Here is a 27,975-nt window from a genome sequence, read left to right on the forward strand (position 1 = left end):
TAAAACTTGTTCGTTTGTCACATTCACGAGGTGGGAGTAATAACATATTCAGCTACTTAAGGCAAAAGCTCGAAACTATGTTGTGCCTTTACATTTCAAGAAAATGAACAACTAAGGAAGGATTTTCCACTTCACTCATTCCCTAAAACCCCGGCCTGCCGAGTCTTCCTCGCCAGAGTTCCCGAATGTGGCCGAACAAACCAGAGGTAAGTCATTTCCGGGTTTAGGACTACAACGATTTTTTTTTTATAACTAACCCAAGATGGACCACAGCCTGACGTTTCAAATTGAAACACATGAGTCATAGTGGGCAGAACAAGCAGAGAGGGGTGCAGAGCCACGCACGAGCTAGCGAGATTACTCACTGCCTGACCATTTCATTTTCTTACAGCTCACGTTGCTAAACCACGCCCCTAATAGGATATAAGCGCTCGGTCAGGTAGTAACAAATTAACAATTAAAATCAATACATCGCGTGTCCAAAATGACTTGTCATTTGAAATAATGTGTTGACACATAATGTGTTGACACAACAACGGCAAATCTAATTATACTGGGGTTATGAAACTGGCTCCATGACGTTTCATTCCGGAGGAGGGTACCATTTTGTCTCTATTGTTTCCAACCGTATTTCAAAGATTGTTATGAATAAACCAAGACAGCCACCACAGCCTGTCGTTTCAAACGGGAACAAATTTAGTCATAGTGAGAAGAACAAGCAAGGAGGTGGTTACGATCTAGAGATCCTATTGGCGCGTCGGGTGCTTCACATTTATACATCCGGTAAAATATATTCCTTCTTGTTCTATTTGTGATAGAACTCGACAGTTTGTAGTCACAGATAGAACAATGAGACAGATATTTCACCAGACGTATGAGTGTGAAGCATCCGGTTGGCGTTTCCACTCCCTACCAAATATGATGAGAGGAAGCCCAGTGACCGGCAGTTGGAGAAGATGGATTTTGGCCGACAATTATGCTAATTTTCTCACCGAAGAACCATTTAATCTTAATACAGTTTTATGTGCCCAAAACTAAAATATGTTACGAACAGCGTGGACTAGGTTTAGTAGATTTGACCCTTTGCCAAAGTTTATTTTAAAAAATGCCGTTGTTTATAGAAGGAGTGCAAGGGCGAAGTGAGTTGCGGAAATATGCAAACACATGCTAGAACACGCCAATAGGATCGCTCTTTATGAGACCAATTGAAAACGAGAGGGGCGGGATAAATCTAACGCCGCTGTTTGCTGTCGGGGAAACTGAGTTTTGGGGTTGTGCAGAATTTTGCCGGGCGAGAACTCCCGCCATTTTTTCAACCCAGGTGATAACCTCTTGGATATTTCTATTAAGTTGTTACAACCCTTTACTATTATTGTAACAACTTCAACTTTCAAGGACGGAAACTGCGAGTCAAAAAAAATCGCTCCATTAGAAGAGGCCTAGTCTTTGGAGAACGGAGAGAGCGCGCCAGATCCCCTGACGGGAACCTCCGCTGTTGCCGCGAGTTGGAGAATCCTGTCAGCTCACCTCTCCATCCTCCTTTGGGACTAGCTAGCATAAGTTTATCCGTATAGCCTACCAGAAGAGTCCATTATCAGTTCACACTTTTAAACAGCTGTTTTTGACAAGTTCGTGTTGATAAACAATGACACAACTACCGGCGAACAGAACAAGGATGCGATTTGACTGCTAGCAAGAAGTGCTGTGTTATTGTTTTGCAACGAGGATTTAGCCGACTGGCTAGCTAGCTTGCTACACGTTGAATGCTCCTGGAATATTTTTGGATACTTGACTACATGCTAAGGCCACATTGTGATATTTTGCGTAGTTTTGTACTCGGAGTTGTATTTGTAAAGACGTCATCGCTGCCGTTTCGTACTCAGGATGGCACCACTGCTGGGCCGGAAACCCTACCCGCTGGTTAAGCCGCTAGCCGAGCCGCCAGGCCCAGAGGAGGAGGTCTACATAATCGAACACACCAAGGAGGCCTTCAGGAACAAAGAGTATCCTTTCACATTATGGCAAAGCCGACTCAGTTCGCCAGCTCGCTGACTATCAAAGCACAACCATTATGTACACTAATTGGGACTTCGCGTTTTGTCAGTGTTTTAACATGTTATTCACCTTCTGATGTTTAATAACTAAATACTGTAGAATGTTGTCTTTATCGTAATATGAGCACACAGTGTTTATTTCGTAGCCAAAGTTGTGCTCTCTTTTCAAAACTAGCTAACTAGACAAACAGTAGCTAAGTTAACTACTACTAGATTTATTTGAGAATAGTACTATCCAGCAATCTATCGAGCTGATTTATGCCTAACTGGTTTGGGTCATTCCCAAGATCTGTTTAAGTTTGTTATGGCGCGTTTGTTAGCATAGCTAGCTAACTTTAGAGAGTAGATTGAAGAGCAGCTAACTACAGACAGACAACGTCACAGATTACATCACGTCGGTTCTGACACTAGCTCATCAAATCGGTCTGATTTGACATGCAGATAAAATTGGCATGTTTGACTTGTTGTAAATACAACGGTTATGACGACATGTAAGAAAAAGTAAACGTGTTTGTGCCATGAACCACTTTCCAATCAAGTGTAGCCGGTGTAGGCTGCCTGGCATGCCCGATTGATATTAAACATGTAACGTTATCGTTCAGGTTGCTCAACTGTGTAGTAACAATGCAGTTCAATGCGTTGTTTTGAAGTCCCCTAGCCCTACTACCAATAGTTACAGAAGTATTTTGGTGCCCTACGTGAGTTCGAGATAATGTATTGCTCCAGGAGCCTGCATAACTTACTAGGCCATCATCAACACTTTTTGTGTTTCTAGTCTAAAGGTACAGTACACTAACCTAATTTGATAAGCAGCTAATTGAGCCGCCTGTAAGCAAAACCTAACACTACTATCCCAATGTACACCATCATCAACCCAAAATGTTTGTGCTCTGCATTTTGTCAGTAAGTGTAATAATAATGGGTTACGTTTGTACTGCTTAACATCTAGCTAGCCTATAGCCATTGGGTTTATAGATGCCAAAGTCATGATGATATCGGGACATGACTTAACACATTGCTTAGCCTCTACAGACAGGAACACTGTTAGATTTAGTTTCAGCTGGAGCACAGTGTTTCTGGGTATTACCCTGCACTTTGGCTCTGTTATGAAAGGATCCCGAATATATATATACATGGTGTGGGATGTCTCTCACACTCACTTTTAATTATTGAGATCAATTGCTGCTAACATGATTAATTAATTATAAATCATGGTTCTCTGGGTTTACCGTAGAGCTAACTGAGTTAAGTGACTAAGCGGATATTCCTATCCTGTATCCTAGTACTCATACTATGATCATTTGAAGGGAATATGTGTTGTTATCCTGATGAAATGGCTACAGAGAGTATGAGGCGCGCTTGCAGAGGTACGCCGAACGCATCTGGACATGCAAGAGTACCGGCAGCAACCAGCTCACACACAAGGAGGCCTGGGAGGAGGAGCAAGAAGTCACTGAACTGTGAGTAACAAGCAAATCTAGCTTGAGTGACATTACAACAGAAATGCTCTGTTTCAAAATAAATATAAATTGTTATTCTATACAGAGGCTAAAAAGATCTGTAGCACACACTGCTCACTGTCTCCCGTTGAAGGTCACACGATTCACAGCTGTGTTATTGGACTTTCCCCGTGCGCCTCCTTCCTTTCTATTTGCATCACGTATGGATTGAGTCATCCTTGAATCCAATGATGGGGAGAATGTCTTCATTTTATTTAATGAAAAGAGAGTGCAAAATAAGTGTGTGGCCTGGTCCAGAAACAACCCTTAGCACTTCACACCCCCTAGCACTTGTGTCCATCTGAAGGGATTGGATTAGGGAATGTTTTTAGACAAGGTCTAGATTCTCTCGTTTGATAAGTTTCAGGACAGTGTGTCCAGGTTGGCTACTGTGGCATTGAGTGCTGCACTGTGGGAGGGAATGAAAGTTGGGTTCTGTTTGTTCACAAATGACCGCAGTGCCACAGCCAGGCTGTGCTCCACCAGCACCCTCGGTGCAAGCCATGCAGGATCAGCAACCGTATTTAAAGATGTCTATTTAAACTATGTAGGGAAGCCTGGGTTTGAATCTGCTTCCCCTGCTGGAGAAGTGGTTGTGTACAGGGAGGGTGGGCATTGGTGGTCCCAGCATTCCGTTTCATTGAGATGTTACCATTTGTATTCATTCCTCGGCTCGGACTGCTGCGTGCATGTTTATGAATTACGGAAAGCATTTGCGGGTGACTCGAACAGTGAAAATAGCAATAGCCATACAAAGCCACCATCTGTCAATGAATTGCGTGAATGTGCACCAATAAACCCAAATCAGTTAGCATAAGAAGACTGTTTATTGCTGCCAATTTCAATCGAGTGTTCGATAAGTGAGATGTTTGACATGAGTGTTTTATGTCCAGGCTTCAGGAGGAATACCCACTATGGTTCGAGAAGCCCGTCCTGGAGATGGTCCATCACAACACGGTCTCCCTGGACAAGCTGGTGGACCAGGCCTGGGTGGAGATCCTCACCAAGTACGCCGTAGACGAAGAGTGTGACTTTCTGGTGAGGTTGTCTTTACTTTGGTCGAATGCTGTGAATGTTTGTTTTCATGTGGTGAGATAGTAGTCTATGAAGGTGGAATAAATAAATACCTTTCATGGAAAATATGTTGATTAAAAAAAATATTTTTGGGCTCTTTAGGTGGGGAAGGAAAAGAGTTTGCGGGTTAAGGTCGTGAAGATACACCCCCTTGAAGGGAACGCTGAGGGGGAGACGTCGGAGAAGAAGCTAGAGGGAGCCTGCGACTCTCCTTCCAGCGACAAGGAGAATGCCAGCCAGGAGAACCAGAAGAAGGAACAACAGCTGACCAGAGAGGAGGAGAGCCCCAGGGAGACCAGGGAAAGCAGGAGAGAGAGCCTCAGTGAGTACAACACGTTTGTGTCATGTTGTGCTAGAAATTATATTATTCGGTTTTGGGTAACCTGCACCAAAATCCACAACATAGTTGGGGTGTAAATGTTTAAATGAAATTGGGAGTCTTAACGTTAAGAAACATTCCTAATGGCTAAAACAATGTCCCTACAACATTCTTATGACAGTGCACTTATCACAAAACATATTATTTTCTGTGTTATAGCCTTAACCAGACAATATGCTATAAAAGCTTGGGAAACATTTTTTAAAGGTAGACTCAGCGATATGAAGGGAATGCAGAAAGGAAACAACATAGTGGGTCAACTTATGCAACAACTAAGAGCGTTGAAGTGCAAGAATACCTCTCTGCTGTTTTGGTGCCCTGGCTACCACGCTGTTAACCATGTGAATCAAGCCCATGTGCAGTGACTGTCAGGGCAACATGCTGCATGGTGCTCATCTATATCCTAGCCTATTCATTGATAGGCCCTGTATTATGGAATTTGCGCGGCATTGCAAGCCAAGAAATGGTGATCTACAGCATTCCATTGCGAGAGACATCTTTTGGTTGCCGGTAGATAGGCATAGTAAATGGTTCTGACTCTGTCTGCCTGGTGCCTGACCTGCCTATACTGTGCCCCTCCCCTCTGTCTCCTCTGTTCCAAATACTGAGTCTTAGGAGTCAATTCCTAGCGGAATCTAATCTTGACACTGCAAAATGCGAGTGAGCTTGCAAGGAATCGTAGTTAAGTTGGGAAAAATGGCAGAGAGAGGCAAGCGACTGCAGTGAAGTCCTCTATGGCAATACTTTGATAAGTTAAATGAGAAGGCAATACTTTGATAAGTTAAATGAGAAGGCAATACTTTGATAAGTTAAATGAGAAGGCAATACTTTGATAAGTTAAATGAGAAGGCAATACTTTGATAAGTTAAATGAGAAGGCAATACTTTGATAAGTTAAATGAGAAGGCAATACCTTGATAAGTTAAATGAGAAGGAAATGTTAACTTTGCGAGATAGAATTGAGGTACAGTAATGGTAGTACAGGTGCAATGTTTAACAATCTGAAAGGGATGCACAGTGAGACCCAAACCATTGCTGGCAGCAGCACAGCTTCATTGCGAAATGTATGATTTTTTTTTGTAGTTGTAAACGGAAAACCGCAGAAAAAAAATGTAAATGTCAGTTTAAACAAACTCGTTCCGTGGAGGGCCGTGTCTGGGGGTTTTCGCTCCTCCCTTGTACTTGATTGATGAATTAAGATCACTAATTAGTAAGGAGCTCCCCTCACCTGGTTATCTAGGTCTTAATTGAAACTAAAAACCAGCAGACATTAGGCCGGGGGGGAAAGTACGCCCCCCTTTTTCTTCTCCCCAATTTCGTTGTATCCAATTGGTAGTTAGTCGTGTCCCATCGCTGCAACTCCCGTACGGACTCGGGAGAGGTGAAGGTCAAGAGCTGTGCGTCCTCCGAAACACGACCCAGCCAAGCCACACTGCTTCTTGACACAATGCCCTCTTAACCCGGAAGCCAGCTGCACCAACGTGTCGGAGGAAACACCGTTCACCTGGAGACCGTGTCCGCTTACAGGTGCTCCAGCCACAGGAGTTGATAGAGCGCGATGGGACAAGGAAATCTCGGCCTGCCAAACACTCTCCTAACCCAGACAACGCTGGGGAATTGAGCTGCCTCATGGGTCTCCCAGCCAAGGCCAGCTGTGACACAGTCTGGAATCAAACCCGGGTCTGTAGTGACGCCTCAAGGCCCTCCATGGAATGAGTTTGACACCCATTATTATTATTTTTAATGTCACATCCCGATAACACAGCACGTGGAGCTTTAAGACATGTGGGCTAGTTCAGAGATGGCTGTTTCACATATTAAAGATATTTGATGTCTATTGGACAAACCTGGATGATTATTTTTTTATTCAAATGTACATGTAAAAATAGCATAGGATCCACACAGGCCTGATCTGTTGGCATGTGTTAAAGTATACTGTGTGCTTGTTTGCCATTAGGTGATCGAGCACGGCGCTCCCCCAGGAAAACTCCCACCGCTATGAAGGAGGAGAAGAAGAGATGGGTGATGCCAAAGTTCCTGCCACACAAGTATGACGTGAAGCTGATCAGCGAAGACAAGGTTGGTGTCCTCTCCACTGTTTTAAAATGTCTATTGTTCACCTCCGACCATCAAGTGCACATTTTATGTAAGTGGGTCGTGTTCATTGGTTACAAAATGGATTTAAACAGAAAGAGGCTGCCTGAACTTGTTGAATAAGAGACATATTTTAGTTTTTCGTTACCAAATTGATTTAAAGAAAATTCCATTGCATACTCTAATGAACACAACACTTGCGTCTGCTATGTAATTTATATAAATGTTTAAACCCTACACCAACAGGTCATCAGTGATGTCCCAGTGGACAGCCTCTTCCGGACTGAGCGCCCTCCGACCAAGGAGATCATGCGCTACTTCATCCGCCACTATGCACTCCGGCTTGGGATGGGAGAGACGGCCCCCTGGGTGGTGGAGGATGAACTGGTGAAGAAGTTCAACCTGCCCAGCAAATTCAGCGACTTCCTCCTGGATCCACACAAGGTAAACCAGGATTTATATGGTGTTTTGTACTTTTGTTTGTTTGTCCAAAAACCTCCACATATATTCCTGTTGGTGTAGGAGCTCTGGATTATGTGATGAAGAATGAAAATGTATATAGAATACAACAGTAAGACAAAACGGGGAAAAAATATTGCCTTTCAGAAGGTATTCATACCCCCTGAATTATTCTACTTTTTGTTCTTACAGCCCGAATTCAAAATAATAATAAAGATATCATCTGTATACACAGTGAAAACATGTTTTTACAAAATGTTGCTAATTTATTGAAAATGAAATACAGAAATATATCTCATTTAAATTACTATTCACACCCCTGAGTCAATACTTTGTAGAAACACCTTTGGCAGCGATTACAGCTGTGAGTCTTTCTGGGTAACTCTATAAAACTATTTCACACCTGGATTGTGGAACATTTGCATTCTTTTTTGTTGTTGTTGTTGAATTTTACCCCCTTTTTCTCCCCGATTTCGTGGTATCTAATTGTTAGTATCTACTATCATGTCTCATCGCTACAACTCCCGTAAGGCTCGGGAGAGACGACGGTTGAAAGTCATGCGTCCTCCGATACACAACCCAACCAAGCCACACTGCTTCTTAACACGGCATCCAACCCGGAAGCCAACCGCTTCAATGTGTCGGAGGGAACACTGTGCACCTGGCAACCTTGGTTAGCGTGCACTGTGCTCGGCCCACCACGGGAGTCGCTGGTGCGCGATGAGACAAGGATATCCCTACCGGCCAAGCCCTCCCTAACCCAGACGACGCTAGGCCAATTGTGCGTCGCCCCACGGACCTCCCGGTCGCGGACGGTTACGACAGAGCCTGGGCGCGAACCCAGAGTCTCTGGTGGCACAGCCCTTAACCACTGCGCCACCCGGGAGGCCACCAACATTTGCATTCTAATATAATATCTTCAAGCTCTGTCAAATTGGTTGTTGATCATTGCTATTCAACTATTTCCAGGTCTTGCCATAGATTTGAAGTAGATTAAGTCAAAACTAACTCGGCCACTCAGGAACATTCCCTGTCTTTGTGGTAAGCAACTCTAGTATAGATTTGGCCTTAGGTGATTGTCTTCCCGAAAGGTGAATTAATCTCCCAGGTTCTGGTGGAAAGCAGACTGAACCAGATATTCCTCTAGAATTTTGCCTGTGCTTAGGTCCATTGTCTTTTTTCCCCTTTTTTTCTGAAAATGTATACACAGCATGATGCAGCCTCTACTATGCTTTAAAATATAGAGAGTGGTACTCAGTAATGTGTTGTGTTGGATTTGCCCTAAACAGAACACTTTGGATTCAGGAGAAAAAGTGAATTGCTTTGCCACATTTTTACTTCAGTGCCTTATTGCAAACATTGTTGCAAACAGGATGCCTGTTTTGGAGTATTTGTATTTTGCAAAGGCTTCCTTTTCCCTCTTGTCAATTAGGTTAGTATTGTGGAGTAACTACAATGTTCTTGATCCATCCTCAGTTTTCTCCTATCACAGTCATTCAACTCTAACTGTTTTAAAGTCCCCATTGTTTGGCCTTATGGTGACATCCCTAACCGGTTTCCTTCCTCTTCGGCAACTGAGTTTGGAAATATGCCTCTATCTTTGTAGTGATTGGATGTATTGATACACCATCCAAAGTGTGAATTTAATAACTTCACCGTGCTCAAAGGGGTATTGTCTGCTTTTTCTTTTACCAATCTACCAATAGATGCCCTTCTTTGTGAGGATTTTGAAAAACTCCCTGTTCTTTGTGTTTTAATCTGTTAGAAATTCACTGCTCGACTGAGGGATCTTATAATTATCTGAATGTGTTGGGTACAGGGATGAGGCGGTCATTAAAATAAATAATCAACACCATTATTGCACACAGTGTGTCCATGTGACTTAAGTCGAGCAGTGTGAATACTTTCTGAAGGCATTGTATGCATGTTTTTATGAAACATTTTGTTTTAATTGTGACTAATAGTTTTTTTTTTGCCTTCTAGTTTTTCGCAGAGAATCCAGTCTCAACCAAGCGCAGGAGCCTGAGTTCAACGGAGGGCAAACCCAGTAAGAAGCTGAAGACCTCGAACACCCCGGGAGGAGTGAATTCAGGGAACGAGAAGAAAAAGGATTCTCTTGGCATGCCCCTGAGCCCCACGATCTGGGGCCACATGCAGGTTTGTCAAATTTTATACATGCTGATGTAATCTGATGTGCAGATATTTTTGCTGGATTCGTTTTATTAAGAATCTTAGTTCACCTGGAATATGACTGTTGGTAGATAAACACAGGGTTTGTTTTCCTTATTTGACCATTGAGAATGTAAATGTTAAGTAGAATTTGCAGATTTTTGTCTGTTGCTTTGGATTGAATCAATAATTCATCCATTTATATTGTAGATGAAAATGAATGGCTCGCCTCTGAAGGTAAAGAATTCTGGAACACCCAAGAAAAGAGATGGTGGGGCCTCTGTCCTCTCCTCTCCAAAATCCAGCAAAAAACCCAGGGATAAGAAATCTGCTGCTGGCAAAAAGACCCCTGGCAAGAGTGGTCAGAAGATATCCTCCAAAAAGGATGGAGGTGCCAAGAAGCCCAAGATGAAGCAGATGACCCTGTTGGACTTGGCCAAGAACCCTCTCTCCGCTGGAAGCCCCAAGAAGAGAGCCCGGAGCACTGGCCCAGGGACCCCCAAACTGGGCAAGCCCCTCCACCCCATGGCCCTGCATCTGCTGCGCTACTACAAGGAGCACAAGGGCAAGGAGGACAAGAGGAATGCCATGTCCTGTCTCATATCCAAAGCAGCCAAGGCCCTCTCGCCTGAGGACCGAGGCCGGCTGCCAGAGGAGCTCCAAGACCTGGTCCTGAAGCGCTGGGAGCTGCTGGAGCAGAAGAAGAAATGGGCGGCCATGAGCGAAGAGGAGAAGCAGGATGTGATGAGGAAGAGGCGTGAGGAGATCAGGGAGAAACTCCGGGAGAAGACCAAGGAGCGGCGGGAGAAGGAGCTGCAGGTGCGCCGTGAGCAGCAGCGCCGCTATGAGGACCTGGAGATCGAGGGCGGCAAGGCACTTCCTGTCTTCAAGCTGGTTGACATGCCAGAGGGCCTGCCCAACTCCCTGTTCGGAGACGTGGCCATGGTAGCGGACTTCCTCAACTGCTACGCGGGCCTGCTGATGCCCGATGACCAGTACCCGGTGACGGCAGTGGCCCTGATGGAGGCTCTGGCCGGGGAGAAGGCAGGTTTCCTATACCTGAACCGTGTGCTTGTGGTGCTGCTGCAGACCCTGCTGCAGGATGAGCTGGCTGAGGGCTACAGTGAGCTGGACATGCCCCTGTCGGAGATCCCCCTCACCCTCCACTCTGTCTCGGAGCTGGTGCGCCTGTGCCTGCGGCCGTGTGACGCCCACGGCGATGACTCTTGCCAGGGCTCTGGGGGGGGTGACTGGGGCCCTCTAGGGGGATTCGACCAGGTGGTAAGCGGTGAGTTCCTCGAGCAGCTGGAGGCGGTGGAGGTGTTTGAGCTGACGTCGACGGAGAAGGCCAGCCTGCTGGTAGCACTGTGTCACCGCATCCTCATGACCTACTCGGTGGAGGACCACGTGGACTCCATGCAGCAGCGCTCGGCCGAGCTGTGGAAGGAGAGGTTGGCCTCGCTCAAGGAGGTCAACGACCGCAAGCGGGCTGAGAAGCAGCGGCGTAAGGAACAAGCAGAGGTCAAAGGCGAGGAGGCTGCCAGTGGCGACACGCCATCAGCCACCGCCGGCGACACTCCATCAGCCACCGCCAAGGTGGAGAAAAAGAAAGAGGGTAGCGCTAAGAAAGAGGTGAAGAAGGTGAAAGCAGAGCCAGTGGCCGCGGAGCCGGTGGCCACCGAGTCGGAAGACATGATCAGTACGGTGAAGAGTAGGAGGCTGATGTCCATCCAGGCCAAGAAGGAAAAGGAGGAGCAGGACAAACAGAACAAGGGTAAGGACAGCTGGGAGTATTGTAGGTCATTAGACTGGGCCATCTTTCCTGTTCAGATCACATGGTAAGGAAATACTCCTATCACTAGTCATAGAAAAATATTAAATATGTAAACAGCAAACATGTCGTCCCCCATGAATGATGCAGCGCTTCCCATTAGCCAATTAGTGTGATTTTGTAAATGCCAGATCTCCATGGCAAGACGCATCATTCGCTCACTTTTAGTCAAAATCGGGCCGTTGGTGTTTGAGATCTCGTGGGTTAGCTAGACTCATCCCTGAGCATGTGTGCCAAATATCATCACTCTTGAGTCAAACAGTTTGAGAGCTAAAAGTGTCACCATGTTGTCGATATTAATGTTTTTGCATATGTTATGTCTTGACAGTGTTTGCAACATGTGTACCAAATATTGTTATAATATGAATGTATTTTGACTAATTTATATGCATTTGTATCAGACAACGTGAAAGTTTATTGGTCATTAGTCTTGAAAATACTGCGTTGAGACCTTTGTCCATAGATGCCACATCAAGTTTTGTGTAGATCGGTCAGTTGGTGCCAGAAGAATAGCGTTGAAGTGTTTTTCGCAAATTCAAAATGGCGGTGTCCCTGAGGCCCCTAGGTCAAACAGGGTGAGGGGCTTGACCTGTCAAATGTATCATTTTCAATCTCTTGTTACAGCGCCTACATCTGAACAATCAGTGTAATTTTGTAAATGCCAGGTCTTTATGGTAAGACAAATCATTCACACAAGTTTAATAAAAAATGGGGCCAATGTGGTCTGAGGTCGCGTGTGACTAATGTACTAACAGACGGAGACCGATCCAAAGTCCTCTCCCCGATTTTTGTTGTGGTGGACAATTAGAAAAGATGAGATGACTATGGTTGAATTTGAGCCAAACAATGCTGAGTCCGTGGTTGCATAGGTGATTTATGCAATGGGAATGCTCTGTTATGTGCCTATTTAAAACAAAGCGTCTTTTTTGTTTGTTGTCACCGGTTCTAATAATTCAGTTTCTCTCCCCTCAGAGCGCATGGAGAAGGAGGCGGAGGAGGAACGTGTCCGCAAGCAGAAGGCTGCAGCAGAGAGGGCCTTCCAGGACGGCATCGCCAAAGCCAAACTGGTGCTGAGAAGAATCCCACTGGGAACTGATCGAAACCATAACAGGTCAGCACGCACACTTCAATGATGCACAACCAGTTCAGGTGTTTCATTTACAGTTTAAGCACTTATATGGTATAGTGCACGCATCCTCAATGGTCCCAAGACTTTGGATATATTAGGAATCAACAACTATGTCAAATGTAAAGTGAATTAATGTCACGGTTGGTTTATATTACCGTCGGTATTGACCTTCTAGCTCTTTGTGTCTGTGTTAGGTACTGGCTGTTTTCTGATGTGGTGCCTGGCCTATACATAGAGAAGGGCTGGGTGCACGAGAGCATTGACTATAGCTACACCCTCACCCTGGAAGAGGCTACAGCCGAGCCTGAAGACGAGGAGGAGACTAACGGTGAGTTATTACACTATCACATCTGAAAGTCTGCAAACCATAAGCTGTACTATATTTAGTGCCTCATGTCCCAGAAGCGTGAAGGAATATACTTAATAAATATAGCTGTGAGCAGCAATGACGTATTACACATGATTTTGAGCATTAGCGTTACATATGCAAAGAAGAAGTTGCTTATAGTTTCCTTGTTTTAGATATCAATACCAAATTCGGTGTGGTTTTTCTTTGGGATGTCAATTAGAAACAATGCTGAGTCCGTGGTTGCATAGGTGATTTATGCAATGGGAATGCTCTGTTATGTGCCTATTTTAAAATAGCAACGACAAGTTTCAAGTTAATAGTCCGCTGTGGGGTGGATTTACAGTGGTTTAAATGGACACATCTGATTTGGCAATAACTCATCTTTTGATCAATCCCTTTGCTTTTTTAAAACGTAGGTAAGACTTGAACCATGGGCTTACATGTCATGTGGTTCATGAGGAGATTCTAAAAGTATTTTTATCATATTCGTGTATGGGCTAATATGCATCTTGGTGTAGTGTAACAATCTTTGAATACGTCCGTGTTGTTTTCTTAAAATCTTCAGGGGCTATTGTGACGAGTCAAAAGACATTTAGAGTAAATCTGACTTTTAGTCCATGATTATTCTGAGCATTAGTTACAGGGCGGCATGGTAGCCTAGTGGTAGGAGCGTTGGACTAGTAACCGAAAGGCTGCATGTTCAAATCCCTGAGCTGACACGGTACACATCTGTCGTTCTGCCCCTGAACGAGGCAGTTAACCCACTGCTCCTAGGCTGTCATTGAAAATATGAATGTGTTCTTAACTGACTTGATATGTTAAAAAAAAAAAGTTAAAGTGAATTGTTAATAGTTTCCTTCTCTTTTTTTTTGCGTATTAACTTTAAACTTTGACTTTGGCATTGATAAGCCATTGTGGAGTGGATTTACAAAGGATTTTAATTGACATGTAAAATCTTCTTTCCTTATTTATCTCTTAACCTAGGGGTTCCTAAACTTATTTATCTCTTAACTTAGGGGTTCCTAAACCTTTTGGCCAACTACCCCATTTTGATATCTGAAAATGTTTGCGACTCCAACCACGTTGGGGGGAAATGTATGTAATTATTAACAGCCAATGTTTATGGCAGTCAACTCACCGTCACATACTTTTAACGTGCGGCTATGACGGTCAATTGCAAATGAGTCTGACATAAGACACATTATCTCACCACCACTAATGAGATGGGTGTGCTTGATGCATGTCGCATCGGAGCGTCTGAAAACCATGGGGTGTAGTCGACAGTGTGCATCTCTGCTCAATCCAACCTGGATACGTTTTTGGTTTTAATGCAGGCGAGAGCACTTAACCCAGCTTCACATGAGTTTGATGGTGCTTCAAGACAACTGGGAACTCAGGAAAAACACGAGGTCAAATCATGACGTCGGTGATCTTTAAGTCAGCAAGTCTGAGTTCCAGAAAGAGGCCTGACTCCCCGAGTTGTATGACTTCAAGCTCTTTATTTTATTTTTTATATTTCAGGTTTCCAGTTGTCTTGAACACTCTCAAATTAGAGACTTCTGAGTTCCCAGTTGTTTTCAACGTTGCAATAATGCTCGGAGGGAGACTGCAGGGTATTCTCTTTGTGACGAACCAAAACACCTGCAGGCTTGTGTTCAGTTTCCCATATATGTCTGTTACATAAGCAAGGAGACATTTTTCTTTTCATTACACAAAGTCTTTGTTTTTATATATCCATTGTGAAAGACAACAGTTCCTCTCTCAATATGAAACATCTTAAAACACCAAGCCTTGGTATGAGATAGAACATTGTCATGCTCTGATCCCATACCTCTACATAGTTTGCAAACAGGCGTGCGCGCAGTGGTTGTGGTTTGATGTAGTTTAGAATCGAAGTTACCTTCCGCAGTAAATCTATTGAGTTTTGTGCTGCCAGTTGCATATATCATACAGTGCAGAAAGACTCATAACTAGAGTGCAGAGGCCTGCCCGCCATCTCTTAAGATAATTTATTTAGGCACGGTTACGTATTTTATCAAATAAAAATCAACATGTAAACAAGGATCAGAATAACACTTTAGAGCGTCTGTTTGCTTGCATCGCGTGCGAGACGAGTGGTCCGTTGCTCAAGGAACGAGAGACGGTCAGACATTGCAGTAGCAGGTAGGCCTATATACAGTGCCTTTGGAAAGTATTCAGACCCCTTGACCTTTTCCGCATCTTCTTGGGTTACAGCCTTAATCAAACATTTATCAAATTGTTATTTTTCCTCAATCTGCACACAATACCCCATAATGACAAAGCAGAAATGTCACACTTAGCTATTCAGACCCTTTACTCAGTACTTTGTTGAAGCACCTTTCGTAGCGATTACAGCCTCGAGTTTTCTTGTGTATGCCACTACAAGCTTGGCACACCTGTATTTCTCCCATTCTTGTTTACAGATCCTCAAGCTCTGTCAGGTTGAATGGGGAGCTCTTTTCACGTCTCCAGAGATGTTCGATTAGGTTCAAGTCTGGGTTCTGGCTGGGCCACTCAAGAACATTCAGACTCCTGTGTTGTCTTGGCTGTGTGCTTAGGGTCGTTGTCCTCTTGGAAGGTGAACCTTCGCCCCAGTTTGAGGTCCTGAGCACTCTGGAGCAGAATTTATCCTTTTCATAAATTTTTGCTCCGTTCATCTTTGCCTCGATCCTGACTAGTCTTCCAGTCCCCGCCACTGAAAAACATCTCCACAGCATGATATTGCCGCCACCATGCTTCACCGTAGGGATAGTGCCAGGTTTCCTCCAGAAGTGACACTTTGCATTCAGGACAAAGAGTTCAATCTTGGTATCATCAGACCAGAGAATCTTGTTTCTCATGGTCATAGTCTTTAGGTGCCTTTTGGCAAACTCCAAACAGGCTGTCATAAGCTTTTTATTGAGGCGTGGCTTCTGTCTGGCCACTCTACTATAAAGTCCTGATTTGGTGGAGTGCTGCACAGATGGTTGTCCTTCTGGAAGGTTCTCCCTTCTCCACAGAGGAACTCTAGCTCTCTGTCTGTGACCATTGGGTTCTTGGTCACCTCCCTGAACAAGGCCCTTCTCTCCTGATTGCTCAGTTTGGCTGGGCAGCCAAATCTAGGAAGAGTCTTGGTGGTTCCAAATTTCTTCCATTTAAGAATGATTAAGGCCACTGTGTTCTTGGGGACCTTCAATGCTGCAGAATTGTTTTGGTAACCTTCCCCAGACCTGTGCCTCGACAATCCTGTCTCGGCGCTCTACGGACAATTCCTTCGCCCTCATGGCTTGGGTTTTGCTCTGACATGCACTGTCAACTGTTGGACCTTTCCATAGACAGGTCTGTGCCTTTCCAAATCATGTCCAATCAATTGAATTTACAGCAGGTGGACTCTAATCAAGTTGATCATCTCAAGGATGATCAATTGAAACAAGATTCACCTGAGCTCAATTTTGAGTCTCAAAGCAAAGGGCCTGATTACTTACGTAAATAAGGTATTTCAGTTTTATTTTTAATAAAGTAGCAAAAATGTCTAAACCTGTTTTCACTTTGTCATAATGGGGTATTGTGTGTAGACTGCTGAGGTTTTAAAAAATAAAAAAATGTTTCTGAATAAGGTTGTAATGTAATAATGTGGCGAGTCAAGGGGTCTGAATACTTTCCGAAGGCACTATAGCCTATAAAATATGGTAAAGAACTATCAAATAGCTAGGTAGCCAATTCAAAACATATCTTTTTAACTTTTTAGCTAATATTATCATGTTGTCGGCATGTCCCAAAAGACTTTCCATCGACACTTGTGAATAAGGCCATGCAAAGTTTATTAATTTAAAACAGTTATTTTGAGTCGAATGTGAATCAAAATAATAATGTGAATTGGAAACAGTAATATTAGATGTAGCCTTTCTTTAAGATTGAAAACTTTTGTAGATATTTCCAGTTGATTTAGGCATCCAATGTATGGGACATTGCATCTCAATAGATTCTAGTCAGCCTTCAAAGTAAACACTAAGATAAGATAAATATGACTAAACTAAAAAGGTACATTTTACTGATAAATTTGTGGGCTTGCTTCAGCTTAATAAAAAGATTTGTAGCCTACCATTGCCATTTTGATCTGCTGTATTAAATGAGTGGATTGTTTCAAAAGGCGTAACTTATTTGGTTGTAATGTCGCAATGTTATACAGGACAGTGAGTGGATGTGTAGGCTGTTATTCCAGCCCCCCTCTGTTTGAGCAGGGCCTGCTCAAAACCATGCACATCCAGTAGCTTTCCATGCTGAGTGTTGACCACGTTTTTTATACAGCTGCCTAACTGGTATTCTACTTTTGTTGGGGGTTAAGTGCCTTCCACAACGACAGGAGATGGTACTTGGGATCAGAGAGTAGCCTCTGTGTCAATGCCACATTAAGCATATTTTTGTTACATGCACATATAGAGACGTCGCTAACGGTTGGTCATGGATATTTGGTTAAAAGTCATAATTCTATCTGTCAATGTGTATGAACCCTGAAGTTAAGAGGCCTGATTTTCTTTCCCCAAATGTCCAAAATGGAGGAAAATCAAACCTGAAGGAATTTATGGGCCCTTGAGGCAAATTTGTTCCGCATGTAGAAGACGCCTACATACAATGTTTAGTCTCTACTTATAACAGTGCCACCTATAGGCCAATCAGTGGCATTCTTTTAGACTAAATGACTCATGGTCCTGTAGTTTCTGTGTGCTTAGAAATGTTACCAATCTAGCTGAGTTTTGACCATGTCCCAGAAAATGATATGAATTCAGAGAATAACAATGTTTCACAGCTTCGCTGTGGACTCCTAAATATAATTGAGTGATATTATTAGTTGTAGTAGATGGTCTTGTAGTAGTTGCAGCGTTAAACCCGGGTCATATACATTAGGGCACACTGTAGAAAAACTAGAAAAATAAGCTACTCCTATTGGTCAAGTTTGGTTTGTGCCTACTGAACACGACCCTATTCTGTTGCTGGTACTGCAGATGTTGAGGACAGTGGCAGTCTAGATGGTGCTTTGAGCGAGGGAGCCCACCAGGGGGCGCCAGCCGCCGTCTGCATCGAGACCACCACTCCCAACCAGGGACAGAACCTCTGGTAAGGAACTCACTGGCAGAGATGGTCATTGGTTGACTTGATAACTAAAAAGATTTGTGTGTCTTTCAATAACGATGTTGAAACGATACTTACACCAGAGAGCAGGTTATTATATTTGTTCTAGGGCATACTATGTGATTACACCTAGCTTGTGTTGTGTTGAAGGTTTGTGTGTGATTCTCCACGGGATCTCGATGACCTGTTGGAGAGCCTCCATGCACAGGGTGTGAGAGAAAGCGAGCTGAAGACCAAGCTGCAAGTCAGGTGAGGAGACATAAGTGTTACGTTCTACATTCCCTCCACCAATTCACTCGACTCCACACTTTACATTAAAAAAATGTATATGTTTTTTTGTCTTGTTCTATTAATGCAAATAGCCCAGAGTTTTTCCTGGTTAGGTCACATGGTACAGGTATATGTGCGACTGACTGACTGGGTGTTGTACGCTGACAGGTACCAGGACATCCTCCACTCTATCAACCTGGCCCGCAAGGGGAACCCAGGGCTGAGGAGCTGCGACGGCCACCAGGAGCTGCTCAAGTACATGCGCAGCGACGTCATCGAGGTGGCCTCACGCCTCCAGAAGGGCGGTCTGGGCTACATGGACGACAGCATGGATGAGTTTGAGAAGAAGGTAACTATTTAATCATACAATCAATTGACATGTTTGGACTCAGGACTTTATCCTGATCACTTATCTGGTCAGGTTGTATGGTCAGGGAACACTAATGGCCATACACATTATTTTGTTCAACCAACTTTTCAAGATCTTCCTCAATGCCCATTTACCTGTATTCGACTTTGTGCCTTGCACATTCGGCAAAATATGACCTCTGAACTTTACCATTCCCCTCTGACATCTTTCTCTTTGTGTGTGTTCAGGTGCGTGACCTGGAGAACCTGAAGGACTTTGGGGAGTGTGTCATCACTCTCCAGGCTTGTGTCATCAAGAAGTTCCTGCAGGGCTTCATGGCCCCCAAGCAGAAGAAAAAGAAGAAGCAGGAAGGGGAGGAGAGCAGGAAGACTGAGGAGGTGGATGAGGAGAAGAAGCTGGCAGAGGAGGCCAGGGTGAGTAATACATATTTTAGTCAGAACATGGTATGTTACCTGTAATTAAAAACAAGGCAACCCCCTTTCAAACAGCCTCTTATTTACAATTTTCTTGCAAGTATAACCCCTTTTATACATATCAGTGCGTAACTGGCAGTTTGTATGGGGGGAGGGTTAAACCATGGGGCCTGTTTGCAATTCATATTAGGAAGGTATTAAACAATATTGTTATTGAATTTACACGCCTAAAACATATCTTTTCTCACAGACCCATGTAGTTACAGGGTCTGAAAATACAGGTTTCATGACTAGGTCTCTAGGTGGGTTGTAAATGTAGCATGTTTTTTATTTGTACCCCTTACCTCTTTCAGGTATAAGCAAAATATGGTATAAAGAGGATGGTATGGAAAAGTGTGATTTGTATCTGTATATGAAAGGGGTATTCCTAACGACTAATCCAGAATCCGATGATTCTTCATCCTGCTAATGGTTAAGGATTGAAGCTAGGGTAATCTGTCCCTTGATCTGGTTTTAAAGGGCTGCTTCTACCCCCAAGATGTATTTGAGCTTAAGGAGGACTGTCTTTTCAAATCTATGTTTATTTAAAGTGCATTTTAAACACACTTTTTTTTCTGTGAAAATCGATACAAGAAAAGAGATTAAATAAACAAAGTCAATAATTGTCATTTGTCTGCTGTGCAGGTGGCGACGGCAGTAGAAAAATGGAAGACTGCGATCCGGGAGGCTCAGACCTTTTCTCGGATGCACGTGCTGCTGGGCATGCTGGACGCCTGCATCAAGTGGGACATGTCGGCGGAGAACGCACGCTGCAAGGTGTGCCGCAGGAAAGGTGGGTGATCCTCAATGTCCTGGAGCTGTCTGAAAACTGAAGAGAGAATTTTAAATGGTGTCAATGGAAAAACGGCAATCCAATTAGTAAGAAACAATTGAAGATAGTATCCTAAAAGTGGATCTAATTTGAACACTAAAGTCAATCAGATGAAGATATAAAAAAAACATGTATGTATGTAGTGCTGAAATCTATCATTAGGTGGCGGTAGAGCACCGTGTCCCAGCGTCTCGCTAAGAACACTTTTCACAGTATTGAGTCATCTACACCTAGGGTTTCCCAAACACGGTCCTGGGGTCCCCTCTTGATGCAAGTTTAGTTTTTTGTCCTAACACTACACAGCTTATTCAAATAATTAAAGCTTGATGAGGAGTTGGTTATTTGAATCAGCTGTGTAGTGTTAGGGCAAGAACCAAAACGGGCACGCAGGGTGGGCCTGGGAACAGAGTTTGGGAAACCCTGGTCTACACTACAGCATTTGACTGTCATTTCCTGCCTGTTGGAGATTATCTGCCTGAGCAAAGTCCTGTGAAGACTTGGCGATTCACAAATCACCTTGCATCCAAACAACTACCCACTAAAGCAGGGGCGTCAAACAAGGCCCACGAGCCCATTTCAATCCGGTCAGCGAGGTGGTTTGAGTAATAAAAAAAAATATTTCCCCTGAAATGTTTGAATAAACAATCTCAATCGACATTGAAATTACTAGAAGTAAATGGAGACTGTAGAAATAATGACCTGGGCCTCCCGTGTAGTGATCTAAAACACTGCATCGCTGTGCTGCTGGAGGTTCTGGGTTCGAGTCCAGGCTCTGTCGCAGCTGGGCCGCGACCTGGAGACCCATGGACCGGCGCACAATTGGCCCACCGTCGTCTTGGGTTAGGTGAGGGTTTGGCAGGCAGGGATGTCCTTGTCCCATTGTGCACTTGCGACTCCTGTGGTGGGCCGGGCGCAGTGCCCGCTGACACGGTCGCCAGGTGTACGGTATTTCCTCCGACACATTGGTGCGGCTGGGTTCCGGGTTAAGTGGGCATTGTGTCAAGAAGCAGTGCGGCTTGGCAGGGTTGTGTTTCGGAGGACGCACGGCTCTCGACCTTTGGCTCTCCGAGTCCGTACGGGAGTTGCAGTGATGAGGAGACTAACTACATAAAACAATTGACTACCACGAAAAAGGGGTTTAAATAAATAAAATAATGACCTAGATTTAGTCTCTAAAAAAATTTTTTTTTTTTGTCACATACCCCCAATAGCTACAGTGAAATGTGTTTTACTCTGAAGCTTGCTACAGTCATTGAAATGTAATTTAGACAGTCGGGTAGCATAGAAAAATCCAAAAGTGATGGATAGAGGACAATATTTTTCACATTTTGGCCTTTGAGTCAGACCTCGAACAGGCAGAAACAAATTATTAACGTGTGTGTGTGTGTGTGTGTGTGTGTCTTTTGTAATGACCGAAGAGAAGTTATCAGCTAAGTGTTGAGCTTTGCTCTAGTAAATAAAATGACCTTGATTTAACCAGTTATCTTATTAGTCCCAGGCAGGGCAGGGGGATGAGCCCAGAGCAGGGACGGGGTAGTGTCACTACAGGTGAACTAGCAGTAGGATACTACAGTATAAGGCCCCGTAAGTGTTGATGTAATATAAGTACCAATTACTGTAAGTAGAAGTACAATCCTCAAGGCCCTATATGAAAATACACTACTCCCTCCTATCCATGTTGCTGATTTGACATTAGCAGAGTTGGTGTAGTGGAAACCTACCCAGTGATTTCAGGTTAGCCATGACTTATCCATAGCCTTATCTTGAACTGCAAATATTTGGAAATGAGACTGATTTCATATAGGTAATAAATTATTATGATGAATGCTAGTTTTGGTAGAGCTAATGAGTGAAACAAAGTCACTCTGGGTCCCTTCTCCCTGGGGGTTTGACCACCTGTCTCATTGCAAACTGAGCCCTAGCCAAATGACCCTGGATGTCTCGGGGCATCTTGGTCCAATGCCATATCATCCCCTACTCCCTAGCCCTTTTTGTGTACCTCTCAGATTTTTTTGTCACACCTGTCCCTGTCAAAGTAGTTCCTCCACCTCTAATCAGTAACCACCTCTGGTCCTAACTTGTAGATCTGAGTCCTGGGCTATGAGGGATGCAGCGCGGGTATTTTTTGTTTGTTCAGTTGGAGCTTTTGCACACGAACTCCGTACAGAGGCTTCTCCTTATTTCATATGAATAACTTTAGCTGGTCTTAGTGACTTTATGTATACACATTTCATTGTCTTGAGTTAATGACTCTTTACTGAGTCTGTTTGTGATGATAATCTCAATCGTGTCTTCAGGTGAGGATGACAAGCTCATCCTGTGTGACGAGTGCAACAAGGCCTTCCATCTGTTCTGTCTGCGCCCCGCCCTCTACCGCATCCCCCAGGGGGAGTGGCTGTGCCCCGCCTGCCAGCCTGCCGTGCAAAGACGCTGCTCCCGCGGAAGGTAGGGGGTCACACAATAAAACGCATCACTTCACTGGAGGATTAAAGACTTAGCTGTGTCTAAACTTTCTTGTTCCTCGTCAAACACAACAAGCAAGCCGTTTCAATCTGAAGATGGTACTGTATAGGCCACTTGGAAAATACTTGTTTTATTATTTTGACTCCACTGATGTGCCCCCCCCCAAAATCATACTATTCTGTTTCTAGTTTGATGTTCTTCCAAACCTACAGTGTGCGAAGAAAGAAGCCTGTTTTGCTGGTTGGGTGGTTGTTGGGTACCAATTGGATGAACGCTCTTTAACATAGAATACTGGTGGCTACTTGTTGTTCCAGAAACTACAACGAGGACACTGAGGAAGAGGAGGATGAAGAAGAAGAAGCGGAGTCTGAATCGGAGGACTCTGATGAAGATGACGAGGAGGATGCTGATTACAAGGCCGTGGGCCACAGCTGTGAGTATTATTGACCCTAGTGAGGAGCCTTACTTACCCCTGCACATGTGGCCAGCATGTGCAGGGGTTTTTCCCAACCAAGCTACAGTGCCTATCATAAGTATTCACCCCCTTGCTGATTTAAAGGGAAAAAAAGAAAAAAAATGTATTATTACTTTTTAGTGGGAGTCTTGCCAAAAAACTGTGACTTTGTCACAAAAAGAACATTCTGTCTTCTTGGTAAGAAATTCTGGTGTAGATTTGGCTTTGTTATAGGTTATTGTCCTGCTGAAAGGTGAATTTCTCTCCCAGTGTCTGGTGTAAAGCAGACTGAAGAAGGTTTTCCTCTAGGATTTTGCCTGGTCTTCGCTCCATCCCCTTTCTTTTTATCTGGAAAACTTCCCCAGTCTTTGCAGATGTCAAGCATACCTATACCATGATGCAGCCACCACCATGCTTGACAATAAGGAGGCAGTTACTCAGTGACGTGTTTGAATTGTCCCAAACATGAGGCTTTTCATTTGGGCCAAACAGTGTATTCCTTTGCTGTGATAAAAGGATGCATTTGGTATTCTGTATATTTGTATTCTTCTTTTCACTCTGTCATGTAGGTCATTATTGTGGAGTCACTACAATGGTGTTGTTCCATCTTCAGTTTTCTCCCATCACCTACTGCCTCATGGTGACATGCCTGAGCAGTTTCCTTCTTGTCCTTCAGTTCAAGAAGGATGACTATATCTTTGTCTGGGTGGTTTAATACATCGCCCACAGCATAATTCTTAACTTGACTATGCTTAAAAAATATATTTAATGTCTGATTTGTTATTGTTATCCATTTAGGACTCTGATGGTTATCCATTGACGTTGTTATTATGCGATATTGTGTAGATGTGGGGGGGGGGGTTAATACATTTTCAGTTAAGGCTGTAGCACAATGTGGAATAAGTCAAGTGGTATGAATACTTTCTTACGGCACTGTTTGTATGGGGTAGGGGTAGAGGAAGGGGTGGTCATTCAGTAATCTTGTCAACCTCTATTTTAACACAGTGAGCCCATAAACCTTTGATTTGTTAAGCCACATTTTACTCCTGAACTATTTTGGGCTTGCCTAAACAAAGAGGTTTATTTTTTTCATTATTTAATTTGTATTTGTTTGTGGAATTATTTCCACTTTGACATTTACGGAGTATTTTATGTAGATCAATGACAAATCTACAATTAAATCTATTTCAATCCCTCCTTGTAACTCAACAGAATGTGTAAAAAATCCCAAAGCAGGGTGTATACTTCACTATGACACCCACTGTATATTTATTGAATCGGTGTAAGTGCAGAGTTGACACAGAAGCCCATACACTCTGAAGTGAACAACTGTGGACTAGGGCTCTAAGACTGGGTGGGAAGGGCCTGTTGTGGAGCAGTGGTTTTACATAAATACTAGGGCCCAGATTGTCTCCTATCCTGACCAGCAGACCAGGGAAAACTCTGAACAGCACGAACAATGGACACATTTCCATTTCACGAGTGCAGAGAGAGATGGGAATGACAGGAATGTGGTGCAGTATTCTGAGCCCATTCTCTCCTCTCTTCATTGTCTAAGTGTTATCATTGTCCCCCACCCCCTTTTGATCTGGTGGGCTTTTTACCCCCGGCTTGGCTTGACAGTATGTGGCAGAGTGATCCTCTGAGTTTAGGCATGCACGTAAGGTAACCACACACAACTGGATTTGGAAGACAGGGGTGGTTGATGGTTATAGCGCTGCAATAACATTGCGAACCAAACTGAGAGAGGATACGGCCTCGTGCATTTTGAGGTCTCTTGACTAGGCACAGCTCCCTCCCTCTGATCATTTGGGCTCGTTGATGAGCCTATTTGACCAGAGGAGATCTGTTTTTAGGATGTCTGTTGAAAGATTTTTAATTTTTAAAAATTATTTATTTATTTATTTACAAATTTGAATTATGTTTGACCATTTAACTTGTGATTTATATCTTCATCCCTGTTCTTACAGTTCAAACAGGTACAACAAATGGGGCTGACTGAAATGTTTTCCTGATGGTGTGTGTATTTAACTAGACTCTTCTTCCCAGTGAGATCAAGGAAGAAGACCAAGCACTCTAAAGCATCGAAGGTGTCCAGTAAGGGTGGATCTAAGAAGCATACTCCCCCCAGTAAACCCAGGAAACAGAAGGTTGCCCATAGCAGCCCTGCAGACCTCGACGAGCTGGTGAGAACACACCCATGGTTATAAAGACTTTGGTCTTTGGTGACTCCGACGCACTGGTGCAAGCCAGCTTCTATGCAGATCATTTGACCCCTTCCCAACACTATGGTGTGTTTTTGGTTTGCTGCAGGTGCATCAGAGCTCAAAGACAGGTGTGCGTCGGCAGGCCCTGGAGCTGGAGAGGAGCGAGGAGATCCTGCAGAAACTGGTCAAATTCCGCTACAGCTGGCCGTTCAGGTGAGACTGATGCACTACTAGTCTGTTAGACTGGCATGCTGGGAAATGCCTCCTGAAAGTGTTTAAACTATGGCTTGACTGGTACAACTAACTTTGGACTTATACTCCTATCTCAATGTAACAACATACATTAACTATATAAATATCAGACAGTTGATTTTTTGATTTTCAATGTAGGTGTCCATGTGAATTCCATAGCAATGGTAACAAGCTAACTAGATCTGAGACGGTAGACCTGACCCCTAACCTCCCCGTCTTCTCTCCAGAGAGCCGGTGTCAGTAGAGGAGGCGGAGGACTACTTTGACATCATCTCCAGCCCCATGGACTTCCAGACCATGCAGGCCAAGTTCAGCGAGGGCCAGTACCGCCACGCCCAGGACTTCCTGGAGGACGTTAAGCTGGTGTTCTCCAACGCTGAGGAGTACAACCAGACGGGCAGCTCGGTTCTCTCCTGCATGGCCAAGACGGAGCAGAGCTTCACCGAGCTGCTCCACAAGCTGCTGCCCGGCCTCAGCTACCTGCGCCGCCGCCAGCGGAAGAGAGTCAGTCGGACCCCCCAGGTCTCCGAGGATGAGGAGGAAGAGGAGGCGCCGAAGGTTCGGAAGATGCCTAATGGGAAAGGCAAGGTGGGTCGGCCCAGGAAAGCAGTGGTGGAGCAAAGGAGGAGAGAGGAGGAGGAGAGCGAGGAAGAGGCAAGCGCGAAGAGGAAGAGCAAGCGGGCGGCGACCTCTTCCTGCCGGAGGGACTACCGGGAGCAGGAGAGCGATGGCGAGGAGTGCGACAAGCGGAGAACTCTGCAGCGTGGGGCTGATGGCGGGGATAGTGACGAGGAGAACAGGGCCGGCCACCGACATTCCAAGCGGCAAAAACGCTCCTAATGAAGTCCAGGGTGCTTTTTCTGTTCTGTCTTTTCAAATTTCTGCCCCTAAATGAAGCAGAACCCACCTCCCAATTCCCAGGAAATGGGGCTCAACTTCTCAGATGGAGTTTTTTGTGATTTTGGTTTTGTTCATATTTTTTAGTATAAAAAAAAGAAACTGATTTATATTTGTAATGCGATTTAATATTTTGACATTTTTCAAACCAAGAAATTTACATTTAAGATGAAAGGATTTGTCAGAGCTCTTAGAGACCACCCCCCACACCTTACATTCTGGTCATCCTCCCAGGTTTAAAGTTCCGTCTTGGGCTGAGAGAGATGGGCTGGTAACCGTTGTCCAGGGTAAATTAGTTCTATGTCGATGTACAGTCATCATTCTCTGGTTTTGCTTTTTTTGAAGTGACTTAACACTGGCCTTTGGGCAACCCAGCCGTGTGAGGCCACCAAAGACCTTGGCGTATACGTCTGAATTCTTTCTTCAGGCCACACACACACACACACACACACTGCCTAGCCATCACTCTGCCTAAGCATTGAACCAGATTATCCAGGTTTTTACATATGCAATTCAGTTTCCGGTGTTATTGACAATGAAAAGACCTATTGTACAAACAGCAGTACGTTTTAGTTCCCTCTTTCTCCAGATGGCTCTGTTCTGGATGCAGAAACACATGTTTATCTGCAGTGTCTCATTCCTGGTCCACCGCGGTACCCGACCTTTCACCTCCATAATGTCCTCAGGTTGAGTAGTTGATTCTCCTTCAACTCAGCCCTGTAGTTCTCTTCCTGTAAAACTATGCCTGCCGCCTTTATTTTCACATGTCCACTGTCTCATTAACATTTATAGGCTTTTATTATTTGAAACCACATACAAGGATAACCATTGTCTAAATGCATGGAAACGTGCTTGTTGATTTTAAATGTGATTTTCGTGTTCAGTGTTTTGTTGCACATCTGTCTGAATTTGATTCAAAGGCAGTGTATGAGAAATACTTGTGAGCTGTAACCACTTCCTCGTTCACAAAGATTTGTCAGCGGTCATCTTTATGCCATCCATACAAAGTCTGGTTAGGGTCTAGTCCGAGGTAGGCGGTCTGTGTGGGGAGGAGGGTTCGTGGACCATGGGATGTGTTGTCAAGTTCACATTCTTCAGCAGCAGGTTATTCCCTATGCTTCAAATTTCTTTCAGTTTCTATTCATTAGCACCAGGTGGCGCTAATGAAAGTGACTGCTCTCAGAATACCTGTCTGTTGTAAATGCTTTATTTCTGGAGGAACTAAAAAAAGGATTTTCCACTTTTTTTTTTTTTTTTTGTATTAAGTCTCAACTGGGGTCAGGATTGGTTGGACAGCTGTGGGGCTCACATGTAAAGGATATGGGAGTTTAGATCTCCCCCTTTTTTGTTTTTCTTCTTTGTTTTGAGGTAAATATTATTCCCCCAGCCATCACTGCCAATGGTACACCTTCTGATCCATCATTGCCTGTGGGGAGGAGTTAGCCAGGCTGACGTATGTTTTCTTTACTTTTTAATAAAACATCATACAATGGTATTGCTTTTCTAGTGTCTTGCTTATTTCTGTCTTTATACTTTGGTTGGTTGAATTGACTGATTCTAAGTTGTCTGCTTCATGACTGAAATGTAAATGTTGATAAAGGTCCTATGCATT

The 27,975-nt window shown here is 44.1% G+C and overlaps 1 protein-coding gene across 3 annotated transcripts; it reads left to right on the plus strand.

The window, feature by feature from the left end:
- On the plus strand, positions 1–27,858 carry LOC118397312 (tyrosine-protein kinase BAZ1B-like). Of its 3 annotated transcripts, none has more exons than XM_035791949.2 (21): positions 1–206; positions 1,884–2,003; positions 3,398–3,514; positions 4,447–4,591; positions 4,730–4,949; positions 6,963–7,084; positions 7,346–7,543; positions 9,542–9,715; positions 9,938–11,501; positions 12,531–12,669; positions 12,882–13,015; positions 18,040–18,151; positions 18,317–18,415; positions 18,605–18,785; positions 19,034–19,219; positions 19,904–20,051; positions 22,388–22,535; positions 22,868–22,986; positions 25,057–25,193; positions 25,321–25,427; positions 25,694–27,858. In XM_035791949.2, the coding sequence occupies exons 2-21, from the start codon at positions 1,885–1,887 to the stop codon at positions 26,304–26,306; spliced, it is 4,782 nt and encodes a 1,593-aa protein (XP_035647842.1). In that variant the 5' UTR covers positions 1–206; position 1,884; the 3' UTR covers positions 26,307–27,858. The 3 variants fall into 3 exon arrangements, with proteins under 3 accessions (XP_035647842.1, XP_035647841.1, XP_035647840.1); XM_035791948.2 differs by lacking the exon at positions 1–206 and adding an exon at positions 932–1,321; XM_035791947.2 differs by lacking the exon at positions 1–206 and having other exon boundaries at positions 932–2,003.
- The last annotated feature ends 117 nt before the right edge of the window (positions 27,859–27,975 follow it).

This window comes from Oncorhynchus keta, chromosome 18 (genome assembly GCF_023373465.1).
Source record: "Oncorhynchus keta strain PuntledgeMale-10-30-2019 chromosome 18, Oket_V2, whole genome shotgun sequence".
Classification (NCBI taxonomy): domain Eukaryota; kingdom Metazoa; phylum Chordata; class Actinopteri; order Salmoniformes; family Salmonidae; genus Oncorhynchus; species Oncorhynchus keta.

What these genes read in the sequence shown, in the direction of transcription:
- LOC118397312 (XM_035791949.2), top strand. Translation starts at nt 1,885, where the DNA reads ATGGCACCACTGCTGGGCCGGAAACCCTACCCGCTGGTTAAGCCGCTA. An exon ending in CGATCTGGGGCCACATGCAG is followed by an intron (nt 9,716 to 9,937) that starts GTTTGTCAAATT and finishes TTTATATTGTAG; the next exon opens with ATGAAAATGAATGGCTCGCC. An exon ending in AGCTGGCAGAGGAGGCCAGG is followed by an intron (nt 19,220 to 19,903) that starts GTGAGTAATACA and finishes TCTGCTGTGCAG; the next exon opens with GTGGCGACGGCAGTAGAAAA.